The following is a 15,439-nucleotide window of genomic DNA, read 5'->3' as shown; positions in this document are numbered from 1 at the left end:
CAGTCTGCCTTATCAGTGTACCATCATTCATTCAAGTATTTTTAAAAAATATTTATCTATTTTGGCTGCATCAGGTCTTAGTTGCGGCATAGGGTATCTTCGTTGAGGCACTCGGGATCTTTTGTTGCAGCGCGTGGGCTTCTCTCCAGTTGTAGCATACAGCTTTTCTTTTTCCAGTTGTGGCACGCAGGCTCCAGAGCATGTGGGCTCTGTAGTTTGCGACATGCAGGCTCTCTCGTTGAGGTGCGCGAGCTCAATAGTTGTGGCATGTGGGCTTAGTTGCCGTGTGGCGTGTGGGATCTTAGTTCCCCGACCAGGGATCGAACCCGGGTCCCCTGCATTGGAAGGCGGATTCTTTACCACTAGACCACCAGAGAAGCCCCTCATTCAAGTATTGACTGATATGTTTCAGACAAAATGCAAAGAACTGGGAATACAGGAAGACAAGATCCCTGCCCTCTTAGGGCTTGCATTCTGGTGGGGTGGTCAGACTCACAGATACAGGAAAAGCCAATAAGCAAAATAAGTTTACAGAGTTGTAGTTGATACAAAGGAAACCAACAGAGAGTGAGCTGCTTTAGATGGAAAAGGGGGCACATTTTGTCTGTATGAGGAACTAAAAGGTGGCCAAGGTGGTTGGATCACAGTGCACTGATAGGAGAATGGAGTAAGATGAAGTTGGAGAGATTTGCAGGGCGCTGATCATGTAAAGCAATAAAGTAAGGGAATTGATATATATTTAAGACTTTGGGAAGCCAGTGAAGAGGTTTAAGTTATGGAGTCATGTGGTCTGAGTTGGGAGTTCATATCCCTCTGGCTTCTTTGTGGAGAAGTTGGGAGCAGGAGATCAGCTAAGAGGCTGTGTTCGTCCTTCAGGTCAGAGATGATGATGGGTTAGACCAGGCTGTTGGCAGTGCAGAAACAGCAAAGCCTCGCCTCTTTTCCATCACCAATTTACTGAATTATTTTAGGATACTTCTATCACATTTTGACTTTCATAATAACCCTCCTGACATGCCTCTAGGTTTATATGCTCCTAATCTGTCCTCCACACTGCCTGGCAGCTAGATTTGGCCACTCTTCTGCTCAGAGATCCCAACTCACCCCCCATTGTCCTACAGAGGCTCTCAAAAAGAGGTGAAGGATGTTGCATAATTACCCAGGAGCAATTTCAAATACTGTTGACCAGGTGTCACCCTATACACAGGGTTATACTCTCTGGGCAACTTGAATGTGTATTTTTTAATGAGTTCTCCAAGTGATGTAGATAATCTGCTCTCTTATTTTCTCCATCATGCCAGGAACAGTGGCGTATAAAATGCAACTTAGCTAAACACAGGATATGTCCAGAAAGGCCATGATTGGCGTACCCTCCATTCACAGTCAACATCTCACCATATCCTGTTATATCTTTTATTTATTTTCTTCCCTCAACTCTGAAGGAGAGGAAATAGCCTGATGCATTGTCTGGGGAGGTGGGTGGGCATAGAGGTAAATAGCTGATTACAAGGCAAAAGGATAGATATTTTGGAAAGGGTTGGAAAGCCTGAAACACATCAGGAAGCAAGACTCATTCTGCAAGCTTGAGAAACTAGCACAGGGTCTACAAAATAAGATTTTGATGAGTGAATGAAGGATGATTGAAACAATACCTACTACTGAAGGACAAGAATAACAAAGCAGAGTCCTTTCTTTAGCTGAATCCATGTCATAAAGCAGTGATTACTTTATATTGAAATAAGGAAGGACCACTTAAACTAAGATTGCTTTTAAGGTAATATGTTCCAAATGAAAAAAGGACTCCACTAGTCGGGAAAGACGTTTTATTCTCAAGCTTCTAAGAGGGTTCTACAAACAATAGAGGCTTAAAGTAAAAAAGAGAAGATAAAAAGGAAAAAAAAAAAGAAAAACAAGTATTTTTAACTATTGAAAAGTAGACAGCCTTTTTTTAAAAAAAATTAAACATAAAAAATGTGAAACTGTAGTTGTCAAATCTAATCCAAATACATTCCTAGAAAAAAGGATCATCCACGGTGACAGGCTTACTTACAGCTGTATATTTGTTTAAGTGCTATTCATTTTCTTTTTTTTTTAAATTAATTTATTTTTGGCTGCGTTGGGTCTTTGTTGCTGCATGCAGGCTTTCTCTAGTTGCGGCGAGCGGGGGCTACTCTTACTTGGGGTGTGCGGGTTTCTCATTGTGGTGGCTTCTCTTGTTGCGGAGCACGGGCTCTAGGCGCGCAGGCTTCAGTGATTGTGGCTCACGGGCTTAGTTGCTCCACGGCATGTGGGATCTTCCCGGACCAGGGCTCGAACCCGTGTCCCCTGCATTGGCAGGCAGATTCTTAGTCACTGCGCCACCAGAGAAGCCCCAGTGCTATTCATTTTTTCCTTTTGAGTTATTTCTTCACTTCAAATTCAACTGGAGATCTGTGCAAATCTAGCAAAATAGTCTTTGGATTACAAAAACCATATAAAAAATGAACAAAACCTGCAATTATGGAAGTCTTGAGAGTGTGCAATCCTTCACTGAAATGAAAGATTCCAAAGTGACATTGTCCACAGAATTTATTCCATTGAAGTGTTCAGACAATTTGATTTAAATGCAAAGGAATATGGAAGTGAGCACTTCATCAAAACATTTCTCTTTGTATGCATTTTGACTGAGTCATAAAAATAGTATGTAGCAGGATATCAAGAAATTGCTTGAAACAAACTCCCACAATAAAGTTAAAAAAAAAAAAGAAGATAATCTAAAAATTATCTGCAATCCAAGAGAAAGCGTGTGCCCTCTGTCTAGGGGAAAGAGGAAAAGCACTTACAGCATAGCATAACCTGTGTGTTCTTTCCCCGAGTATTGCTATGTTTTGACCTTTGGCCCTACGGAGCAGGTGAAGTGTCCTTCACAGAAGTCCCAACCCCCAGGCAGCAAGATGGGACTGCAGGAGACTGCAGGCATACTCACAGATCAAATGGCATTGACCCTCAGAAGCCACCATGGTCCCTGTCCTCATTCTGAGCTTATGGCCCAAAGCATATTTTAAAACAAGGTTTGGAAATGAATTGCTCTTTCTTTGATGAAACTTTAGAATGCCACATTGTTTTAAGAGGAGTTAAAATTATAAAAGGAAAAATAAGCAGTTTCAACTGGCAGAGTCATTATGATAGCCTGGCAAGATCAAAGTAAGGAAAAATAGAATAACACTGGAGGTCTGATCTGATAACTACACGTGGCAAATGTATATTTTTGACTCTTCACCCCCCCCAACCCTCAATTGCTCGGTATGGGGCATAAAATTCTACATCTTGAACTTCAGAGTTCTGATAGTTTCATTCCCTCATGGACTCGTTTCTCATAACCATCAAATTACTGATACACAAGATAAACGCATATTATATAACAAGTATTGCAAAATCATAGACTGACCTAGATCTTTAGCATCCTTCTTTTATAGAAGATGCGTGTGAAGAGAAGTCAGGAAGCTAACACCGAGACTGTACAAAGAAGCTTTACACAATGCTACTGAATCTTGTCTGAAAAAACATTTGTAAAACATATTTGATTTTAAATAAACAATAAAAGCAGCAGACTACAACAGATCATAAATAGAGTTATTAAAAGATCACAAATATCTTAAATTAGAATTATAAATGGGTCATTAGAAATAATTTTTTTCAATGTTAAGAATCAAACCCAGAATTAAAAAAGAATCTTTTTTTATTTCAAAGGTTGCTTCTTATATTGAAGCTCATATTAAAGCAACAGTACAATGTTCATAAAATATAAGTGTGATGCCGTAACATTTCTTACATGTCAGAATACTGATATTTGTATGTATACTAAAATAAGAACTTTAAAATTGTACAAATAGATACATTAAAAATGACATAGAAATAGGGCGCCTCTCACTGAAACAAGACAGTTATATCTGGCACGTATTAGTTTAAGATGAAAGTAGAAGCAAAAAGATTTACAAGAATCAGCAGTAACAAGATTGATACTCAAGAGACATAATTGTACATTGTATTGTACATACATTGTATGGGTTTAAGCTGGCTGAATATTATATATTTCAAGTTTAAAAATGCACTACATATAGAGTGTCCATAGTTTAAGGCGAAATTACAGCTCAGAACTGTTGTCCTTTCTAATTTTGTGGAAGCTTCTTTGACAAATTTTTAAAAAAAAGAAGAAAAAAGACTTAGATGTTCATAACACATAAACAATTTCCCTTCATTGTGAGTTCACCGTTAGACTTCCCCTTCTCTTAAATATTTTGTATGCCAAGTGGTTTTCCTCTAGCCAAGTTGATAAACTTCAATATTTGCCTTTTTGTGAGAAAAGGTACTTCACAGTATTTACCACTTTGATGTCCTTGCAGTTTTATTAAATGTATCCTCTCTGTAAAACTTTGCTTGTTTTAAATGAGCCTTTCCTTGATTTAAAAAAATACCTGTTTACATATCTTCTAGATTCTTCAGAACACCAGACACAGTTCTTAAGGCCAAATTTGTATCGTTATTGTTAAGAGTCGTCATCAAAAGTGTCTTTGGAACCGTACAAATCCGCTAGTTTCTTAAATCGAGGTCCCCAGTTCTGTAGGTAGTCATAGTCTAAGTCTGAATCCGTGGTGGCCGACTCTAAGGAGCTCAGGGAGCCCGCCACGGAGCCCCTGCCTTCGTAACCATAGATTTGGATGGAGTCATAAGGAGGGGCGGTCGGGTCATTATCCGCCTCCTGTATTCTCGTGTTGATGAAGTCATCCACATCCACACTGTTGGGTGCTGGCCGGAGCCCAGGTCTAGGCATGTACTGATATTCAGGTTTTATGTCTTTGCGAGGGATAAATCCATTGATACCGTCAGGGTTCTGGAGGGTGGCGATATCAAAGGCTTCTGTGTCTTCTTCCCCACCCCCCTCATCATCATAGGTAATGATGTTCTCACGGACATCTTCTTCCTCGAAGACAATGAGGGGTTCTTTCTTTTGCCTTCTCAGTGTCACAAACAACACTACGATGACTACAGGGAAAAAAAAAAAAAAAGAAAGGAAGCATAGGTTAAGCCCAGTCTTCTGGGTTCTTTTCCCAGGGAAACTCTGCTTACCTTAAAGCATGGTGTACACATGCTTCAGAACTGGGACCAGCCTATGAAATGAGAGCTTTACCTGGAATCCCCAAAGATGTGCAAAGTTGCCCTCCACCTGGCTCTTCATCTGCAAAATGCTTCCAGGAAAATATTATATCCAAACAAACTGGCAAGTTGCAACTATTTTGAGTTTTTACAAATGAATCCGACACTATTTGGAAGTCATCTTCAGAAGAATTAGGAAGATTCTAAATATGTCCGTCTGCAGCCTCTTAAAAGTGGGTTATGCCTGTTTCTTTTTGCAAAGGAAGACAGCTGCCTCTCCAAAGTTTACAAATGAGGACATTCAGAGACTTGAGGTCCTAACTTTCTACAGGAGGTGCTGAGCCCCTCCCCAGAGTTCTGAGGTGGGGTCAGCATTGACCTTTACTCTACCTTTATAAGAAATCTTATCATAAGCATGGCTAGACTCTCTTCAGACCACTGTATAGAAGAGGGGTAGTTTATAAAGACCCCTAAGAGACAAATGACAAATCTTCTCTATTTATCTGAACACAGGGAAACAGCGTCAGCTGAAACTCCAGACAAAACCACTGTAACTGTCTCTTCCCTGAGAGAGGGGATTCCACTAAACTCAGGTCATCTAGGATGAATAAGCAGAGTTGCTTATAAGGAAAGCTCTGACACCGTTTCATTCTCTATCAACCCCCCCCCGCCTCCCCACAATGTTCCATTGGAACACTCGCCCGCACACTCAGCAAGATTGAAGAAAATGTTTGTGGCTGAATTTGGCAAGTGACTTGAGAGCCCCTCTGGGTCCACCATCACTCTGAGATGCAGGGATGAGGGTCTGCACTTGACCAGACTGTGAACGGCTTCCAGTGCTTACCAGGCAGTGTCTTTCCCCTGTGCCTTCTTTAACAGCACCTTCACCAGGACCACTCTTTTTCACTTTCTTTGCTTGGCTGACTCTTCATCTTTCATCACAAAAATCCTTCCTGATATCCCATTTTGATACCAGACAGGGCTATTGGTATCCACTCTATGTAGCCACCTGGCCATCACGGTGACACGTGTCACACTGTTCACACATCTGCCTCCACCACTAGATTATGAACTTCTCAGAGCTTTTCTGTTTCCTGCTCCCTCTGCTTGGACTATCCATCCATCCCAGTCCCTTTCCCCAGCTGGAAAGCTCTTTCAGCATCTGATAAGTACGTTACATCCTCCAGGAAGTTGTCTCTGACCTTCCCAGTCAATGTCAGGTACTTTCTCCTCTTGTGCCCCCACTGCCTTAGGTTCGTGTCTCTATCATGGTGCTCACCATGTGCCTCGGCAATTTATCTGCTCATGCCTATTTTCCTCAATAGACTATGAACTTTTTGATCACTGAGATCTTGTATGATTCTTCTCTTCATCCCCCAGGGCTGAACACAGGGCCTGGTACCCAGAAAATACTCATTAACTATTGGTTGAACTAAACTTGCTGGCTCTTCCCTATGTATCAGGGACACATGAATTCATTCAGTGAAGAACTAACCATCATGGAACAAGTATAAATTTGATGTCAGACATACTTAGATTTGAATCCTGATTTTTTTGTCATACACGAGTTCTGAGACTTGGGGACAACTGATCTGATCTTCCTGAGGCCCGGCACTGGTAGATGTTACCTGCATCAGCACATTTCTGCTATTACAGAGTAAACCACAGGTGGGACCATGTGCAGAAGAGGGGTACCTAACTCAGCAGGCAAGTGCAGGAAAAGCTGCTCTGGGGTCCCCATGAGCTGATGCATGCACCCAGATATTACATATGACATCTAGAGGAGGAGCCCAGATCCAGCTTCAGCCAGGCCAGTCTTCATCCAGTTCCTTGAGTCCTTCCTAGACCGTCTTTGACATCACGATTATTCTTTCTACCGCTAACTCTTCTCATTCCTCTTGTAAGGCACACCATTGTTCATATACTAGGTCTCTGCCTAAATTCCTCTCCTGCAAAATCTCTGATGTTCAACCCCGTCCCCTGCTGATGCCCCCAGATGTCTTCTGCTACGCAGTCCTGTGATGCCCGGCATTTGCTCATCACAACCATCCCCCAACTCGGCTCTAATGCTTGTTAAGTTGCCTGTTCCCCCGCCGTACCCTAAAATACACGAGCAAGCAGGCACCACCTCTTTTTTGTCTCAAATTGCCTCCACGGTATATAGCACAATTCCCGGTAACTTGAGAAATATATGTGTTTCAAGGATGGGCATCTGGTTGAAAGGCCCTTCCTACAGGTGACCTGGGAGGTCCCTTACCCAGGAGAATGACGATGCAGGCAAGGATGGCGATCAGCGCCCCGGTGCTCAGGCCGGCGTTCAGGATGTAGGCCTCTGCGTTGCAGGACAGCAGTGCCCCGTTCACATCACACCCACAGACCTTGATGGTGAGGGTGTTGGTGCTACTCATGGGAGGGATTCCGCCATCACTGATCACGATGGGCAGGAGGTACAAATCCTGCTTCTGCCGACTGAACCCTCCGCGCCGGGCATACACCCCTGCGGTATTATCTGTTGGAAGAGGGGAGACAAGGTGTACTCGCAGAGCAAGACCACGGAATCACAGACTTCACATTTTTGCATTCGGCTTGGCTGATCTGAATGTGCTCTTCTCACCACCAAGGCTACAACCAGAATCCTCCCCACTTGTTCTTTAATCTAGACATCTATAGAAGCCGCAGTCATTTGGCATGACAAGGATCCCTGAGTTTTGTCCCATCTCGAAACGAAACGCAGAAATCAGCTCTTTTTTATTTCGTCGATATGAATGCCTTCAGTGGCCGGGTAACCACACCATTTTCTGTTTGGGTGTTGTCCCTTTCCTCAAATACAAGAAAGTATGGGCTTCAATCACACACTCTATGTTAATATACGATAAAATTAAATATATAGGCGAGTGTGAGAAAAAACACACAAAACCCTTCTTTTTCATGTTTGCACTTTCCCTGCTTCATGACAAGCCTTTGGCCAGTTTTTGTTAGTTTTTTGAGAGATTTCTAATCCACCCTCAAATCTTGCCCAAACTATGAACCCACCTATAAGTCCTAAAGGAAAATATCATCTTTAAAGTGGAAATATTTTATAAACCCGGCAGCAGGTTTACAGTTTCTCTGAAATTCAGCCACCCAGTTAAACATGTCACTCCTGCTTAAAAAGATGACGTTTTCTCTGCTGCTCACACAACACAGACCACATCTGCACGGTAGATCACCAGATAGTTCCCTGATCTAGATTTTACCTTGCCTTCCAGGCTCATGCCCTCCCCTTCCCACACGCCCCAGTTCAGCCTGCTGTGCAGAACTCATGTCTGTTCCCCAGCACACTACACTCTTTGTACGCCTTGGCTTTGACCCTCTGCTTTAATGCCCCCCAAAGCCGTTCCTTTGATCATGACAAGTGAGCTTTTCAAGCCTCAAAACTGAATCCAAAAGTCACTTTCTGGGAGCCCTTTCTAGACCTCTCCCCTCTTCTCCTTTGTGACCCATCCCACTGTACATTCCTACAGAAATCAGCCTCCCACTCTTCTGTCATTATTTGGTGGCATAACTACTTGGGTCTCTCCTAGACTGTGAACTTCTAGAGAGTAGGGGCTTTTATCTGATTCATCTCAGTCTCTCCAGTGCTGGACACACAGCAGACATTCAATAAATATTTGTTGAACAAATGTCATAACCTTGTTCTGGGAAAAGTTTCACCCAAGTTCCAGATGTTGGTTTTCATGTATTTCCCAATCATTTGTAACCTATTCCCCCAAATGCTTCCTCATCGTGTTTTCTGCATATCTCTACCAGCCAAAAAGAATTTTTCCAGGCCATATGCTCTGCATTTGGAAAACATCGCTATTATAAAACTGTGGAAGTTTTGAATATACTCCATCAAATTACACACACACACACACACACACATATCCTCAACATGGCACACATTTTTTTGTGTGAGTTAGGAATCAGTAATTTATAGCAATAAGAATGTTATGACCAACATGATGGCCCAATAGCCAGCATGCTTTGAATGGACTGACAGGACCATGAATTAGCTCTTGTGGTAGGAAAAATTATCTTAGAATCTAAAAATTGAATTCATATATTTTAGGTTAAAGGAAATGTAATGTATTCTGTGTGAGATAAAAAATATATACAAATGGCAGATTCAGTCTCATTTAGGACTGAGCAGATATTCTGAGTATTGCAGAAGGTAAGGTGTGTGTAGCTGCTGGCTTTTGGGAAGACTTATTAATGATGGATCCTCTGCCCTTTGCTGCCAATCTCTCAATAAAAACAGGGCAGAACAGCTAGCCCTCATTTCTGTATTTTCTGAAGTTTGTGTGATTGGCATATATTGCTCTTAACACTGGAGGAAAATTATATGTACTATGAAAAATCATGAAAAAATAAAAATAAGCTGGTCAAATAGAATGTTAACATTCAGTTTCCTGACTGTGCTTTCCTCTTCTAGGCTATAACATTGTTGTATGCTTAACAAATACAAAAAAATTACATATCTACATAATTAATTCAAATGTTATTTTTTCCATCTCATAAATTTCTTTTGAATTCATGTAAGACTTTCACAAATTAAATGTTAAAATATCTACCACATTTTAATGATCTGAAATGGCACAAATGCCATCGTCAATAAAAATGAGTATGAAAAATTTACGAAGAAAAGCAAATTAATTGCTCGGTCAAATATACTTCTCTGATACAAATGACATCCCCAAGAGGGCATTCACTTAGTTTATCTATTGGGTCCCACCCTGTTACCCATGGTGTAGTTTGGAGGGAATGTGACCTGAGTGTTTTTATTTTTTTAAACCTGTGGAAGCCGTAATTTAAAATCTATTTTTCAATGTGCCATCCATGCAAGACTGTACCTCCGGATCATAGCAGGCTGGCTTACACATGAAGGTAATTGAAAATCAAACACTAATGGAAAACATGTTTCTGAGCAGGACACCAGCCTGCGAATTCAAGATGTTTCACATTCTGAACAGCTGAGTCCTCTCAGACACACTGTAACTATGAAATGGAAGCTCATCAAAGTACCCGGCTGACTGAACCATTTACTGTCTCTGAGTGATTCATCAGTAGAATCTCGAGAACTTTTAAAAAATGTCTTCTAGTCAAACATGTTTCACATATGAATTTTAAGATTAGTTTGCGAGGTGGAAGATAAATGGAGTGAAGGTCTCTTCCTGGGCATATTCTAAATCCATGCTTTAGAATGAGTGACTTGTCCTGTCAGAGCCTCACTTGTTCATCTTTAAAATGAGGACACTGGTTGATATCAAGCATGCCTCACGGGGTTGCTTTTGGAACCAAATAATGTAATAAAAGCCCATGGTTGTCCTCTGGGCTGTGCTTCCAGAGGGCTCAGGAATCATTCTACCAGAAAACCTAGCACCAGTATTGAGATCCTCCAGGGATGGTGAACTGGTGAAGGGTAGATATGGTTAGACAAGAAACATGTCTAACCAGACTAGTTTGGAACTTAGGTGGTTACTGTGGCATGAATGCATAAAATATCCCCCCTCTAGATCTAAGTGGCCCCAGCACCAATGGGGGGATGCGATTTTCTGGGGGAGGGCCATATCAGAGGAGACAGTGCCATGTTCTCTGATAGTCTTTCTTGTGGTCCACTCTGATCACTGATCTTTTACTAACAAAAAGAGCCACTATGGGCAGGGACTCCATGAAAATCAACTCTAGAAAAACAAATGGAAAAAGAAACAAACAGTAATAAAAAAAACCCTCTAGGAAATCAATTTTGCATCTTAAGTTTGGCTACAGATTCTCTCATCTCAATTATTTTAATTAGCCAGCTACTCCCTATCTGTCTTTGAGAGGGTCCCCTTTGGACATACACATTTCTGAGGTTTATCGGTGACCCAAGAAAAAATAAGAGCTTCTGTGAGGACACATTTTCAGGGAAGTGTCAAATTGGCTCCATGGTTAATAAGATGAGGCAGAAAATGACAAATGTTGTATGGATTTTAAAATTTCCATCAAGAGATTTCTCAGATCCTTCTCCTTTATAAAGCTTCCAAAGAGCAAATCTCTCAGTATTTGGGGTCAGACAGACCTGGGTTTGAATCTCGACTCTTCTACATATCAATTGCCTGACTTTTAGACATGTTAGGTAAATGTCTTGATTTGCTATATTCTCATCCAGAAAACTAATAATTTTTAGGGTTAAATTTGATTCCATTCATAAAGGTATTTAGCATAGTGCCAGGCTGTCAGAGATGCTCAGTAAATATTAATTCTTTTCTGGAAGCTCTCCTCTTGGTGCAGTAGACTAATGAGGAAGAGAAACATATTGACAAAGAGAGGAAAGTGAATTCTTGGAAATGTCATCGCAGTTTTGAATGCAATTGCCTACATAGAAGGGCTCATCATCCAGAGGTAGGAAGATAGTTCATGCTCTTCAATCCTGGGTGATATATTTCCCATGGTAAGAAAATGTTTTTCAAGCACCTCGGTGTTTCATCCTGACACCCAATGTTCTCCTCCCTGGCCACAAACATGGAAGCAGTTAGCAGTTCCTTTTTCTTACCCCTACTTAGGCAAAACTTGCGAATGAGGCTATAAATTACTAGTATATGTGATGTACAAATTGTAATATTTCTATTAATGGAAAATAAATTCAGGTTTCAAATTTTTATGGCTACAACCTGGACTCCTGATCGTATGCTGTTTTTATCTGCACACTTTGTCATTACACTAACAAAATGTAAAAGTTCCTGATAATGATGGTCTCCATGGTACCAGTTTGGAGATGCAAACGTATGGGCTATGATGATGATGTCACCCAAGGGAGGAATATATACAACTGATATTAAAAGGGAAAATTATGATAGGGGAGCAGCCTTTGATACATAGACTGCACAGGGTGCCAACCGTGTATTAGGTAAAAAAATAATGGGAACAGGGCAAAATGGGCAGTATATGGGCATAGCCACTGCATATTAACAACTTGAAAAGAGGAATCACTGAAGCAAAGGATTAGTACTTTCTGCTCTCACCATGATGTCAGGAGAGAGGCTTGGCCTAAGGTGAGAGAATGTTGCCCCATTAGCTTTCCTAAAGAGCATCTTAAGATGCTCTTCCTTACCACTTCTTTTCCTCTGTCCCTCTCTGTTCCAAAGCTAAAAATTCCCCCACTGATCAACTTGATCAGAGATACTTTAGCCTGTGAAGATAGGCGCTGTCTGCATCAGACTGGAGCCCATCTCTTGAGACTGTTAAAGAAAAAAAAAAAAAAAAAAAGATATGGAGACTCTAGGCCAAGCCTTAAGCCTTGCTCTTACTTAATTCACTTCTGACCTAAATCTACCCACTCTACCCTTTCTGCTCAAACCTCAGAGACAAAGTAGATCTATCTACCACATTAAAAGCTTCCACACACTTGAAGACAGTTATGCAGTCACTAGCAGAATAATCATTATTTGATTACTTTCTTCTGGGCCCTCTCTACTTTCCTTAGAAATGTGGCAATAGCTGTATCAGAATAATGAAAAAAAAAAAAAATATATATATATGTAGTGTGTCCCAAAAGTCTCAGTGGAGTTTCAAGTTTAATAATTTCAGAAGTACACATGCTATACAATTACAAAAGACATCATTGAAACGTCTAGTTATTTAGGTTTTTTAATACTCATTTAGAGATGTGATTTTTGAAAAATTAATTTCAATTTTTGAAGCCAGTATTTGCCACCTTGAATTGAGGGAGGGACTGAAATAATAGAAATTTCAAATAACATTTTTAAAGTTTGTAGCATTAATTTTCTGATATGACTAATGCTTAAAGGTGAACTTAATAGCTTGTGTATATATCTTTTCTTGTCTTTCTGAACACCATATGAGCCGTCTATCTACCCGTAGTCACTGCTTATATTTCATATTTCACAGTCTATGGTAACTGTTCGAATGTCTGTCCTCTCCATCGGACAGTAACCTCCCTGAAGGCAAGAACCTTGCTCACTCATCATTGTTCGGTTAGCAGCATTTTGTGTGTTAGAGGAATAAACAGTTGAAGGATGTTTCTTTCACTATATCTCAGCATCCATCTGGCTTTCCCACACAGTCAGATTTTACTGATTAGCTTGCCATCAATTTGCAGACTCCATCTTCTCCCACTTTGTACGTTTGAACCCAACTCGATCAGTGCTGCCTTTACAATATTATGGATCTTGTTCCCGGTAAATATCTTCATCTCTTTGTCTCATTATTCTTTTCTCATTATTTAGGGTGAGTCAGATTCAACTAAGTAACATTTATTGAGCTGCTAATATGTGCAAACCTTATTCCTTGTTACTTCCGCCTACCTTATCCCAAAGAATTTTAAAATTATGTGCAGAAAGTATAATTACCTTTATTTTATATGAAAAGAAATGGAGAAACAAAGAGGGAAGCAATTGATCACAATAACATGGAAAATATAAACAAAACTAGGATTCAGACTCCTCTAGGTTTCACTATATTTTCCCCAGTGCACAGCAGACCCTAGAATCCTGATATTATTGCATGCCAATTACATTGGTTCTTTTTTTTTTTTTAACCAAATTTCCCCAACATGGTTAGTTAATTAGATGGACCCCATCACAGCCTATAGCTAAATCCAGATAGACTCAGGTCCCAGATAAAAGAGCTGCTCTTAGAAACCTAAGACTTTTATGTCAGAGAGACCTACAAAGAATTAAGGGCACTCATTCAACACCTCTCTTCCCATAGCACTTCCAGAAACACACACACACCTTCAGAAACAAACCAATATGCAAGGGGCAAAAAGAAATCTATTATTTTCTCAATATTTTGGAATAAAGGAAATGCTACAATGAGGTAAATTCTATGAGACTAGCCTTAAAATATTAATGCAGAAAATTGTTTGATCCAAGACTCTGATGGCTGTAATGTTTCCCCTCTAAATCAAGGAGCTGCATACTACAGGGGAAGGGGGAGGATCATGATCTTTTACTTAACACCTTTGATACTGAGGGATCGGCAAAATACAAAATGCAACAAATAACACTGTGGAATAATTGCCTATGTGCATGTGTGTATGAGGCATCTGAGTGTGCCCTGTTTGTGGTATCAATAGACTTTTCATTGTTATAAATTATCACATCCCTTAGAATCAACTCTCCCTCCACTTTTGTTAGAGGACAATTTTCTCCTTGGTGATAGGGAGGGAGAAAGGAATATATTTCTTGGTTTAAGACAAAGAAAACTACCAAGGAATTCAGCGGGATATAAACATTTAGGGTCTTTTAGTGAGTTGAGAAATCCCAAGAGTAGTTAAGTCAGTGACCAGAGGGAACCTTGAAGGAATAATCTGTCTGATCCACCAAGAAGACCTATTTCTCTTTCTCTTGGGTTGAGGAGGGGGTGGGTTTCCAGATAAATTGTATTCTGTGTTGGACAAACTGCAGCAATGAATTTCAGGCAGAAAAGAGAACATAATTATTTATACAGTGAAAATGGCAGGGCATTAAAAGCCATCTGCCATTTTGATCTGCCAACAGAGCATTTTCCATATTGAAGCAATTAAGGGGGGAAAAAGTTCCACAGAAATCTGTTTGTCTATCTTTGAATTATAAAAGTGAAAAACCAGAAGCATATTTAGATGATTTTTGGTGCTGCTCATCAAAAAAAGAACTGTCCTTAGTTTAGACCAAAAAGGGGGCGGGGGGGAAGAGGAAAGAAAGAAAGATGTTTGCCAATTGGTCTAATCAGGGTCAGTCTGTCTTGGCTATCTTTCCTTACCCAGCCAAGCCTGCTTTCCATACAGACTCTTTTTTGTTCTCTTTGTTTTTTGTTTTTTTTTATTTTTTAGCAGTTCAAACTTAACTCTGAATGTATCAGGTATCAGAGTTCATTTGATCTATAACTTGGCCCATATTAGATAATACACTTGCAAAATAAATACATTTGAAAGTCACCTCTTCCTGGATCCAAACCTTAGATGTCCAACATAACTTTGTGGAATAATAAATAATGAAAGGATGAATGGATGGGTGATGTGGTATTGGCTCCTACAGAACATTCCAACACCAAAAGATGGATTGTCTTTTTCAGCCTGAAGCTTATCTCATAACATAATCATTTTTCCACAGTAATAACTAATCCCTGAACTGTCTGAAGCACATCACATGTCTTTCCATCTACTCTTTCACTTTAATTCATGCATTCAGTTAACCCACTTTTCTTAAGTTTTGGGGTACTGCCCCGACAGAGCTCATATTCTAATGGGAGACAGACAGGGAAATGTATGCTTAGAACGCAGAGTGATAAGAAAAATACTAGAGGT

At 40.3% G+C, this 15,439-nt stretch overlaps 1 protein-coding gene across 1 annotated transcript in view; it reads right to left on the bottom strand.

Annotated features, from left to right (window-relative positions):
- Positions 1 to 3,735: 3,735 nt before the first annotated feature.
- The window catches only part of CDH11 (cadherin 11), a 141,883-nt gene continuing 130,179 nt past the window's right edge, over positions 3,736 to 15,439 (bottom strand). The window contains exons 12-13 of the mRNA XM_061174477.1: positions 7,391 to 7,642; positions 3,736 to 5,022 (exon numbers count right to left, since the gene is read on the bottom strand). Of these exons, the coding sequence (XP_061030460.1) occupies positions 4,526 to 5,022; positions 7,391 to 7,642 (749 nt within the window). The 3' untranslated portion in view covers positions 3,736 to 4,525. The remainder of the gene's footprint in view (positions 5,023 to 7,390; positions 7,643 to 15,439) is intronic.

Source organism: Eubalaena glacialis, chromosome 18 (assembly GCF_028564815.1).
Source record: "Eubalaena glacialis isolate mEubGla1 chromosome 18, mEubGla1.1.hap2.+ XY, whole genome shotgun sequence".
NCBI lineage: Eukaryota > Metazoa > Chordata > Mammalia > Artiodactyla > Balaenidae > Eubalaena > Eubalaena glacialis.
The sequence above is the reverse complement of the archived record's forward strand: the minus strand, read 5'-3'. Positions and strand labels throughout refer to the sequence as shown.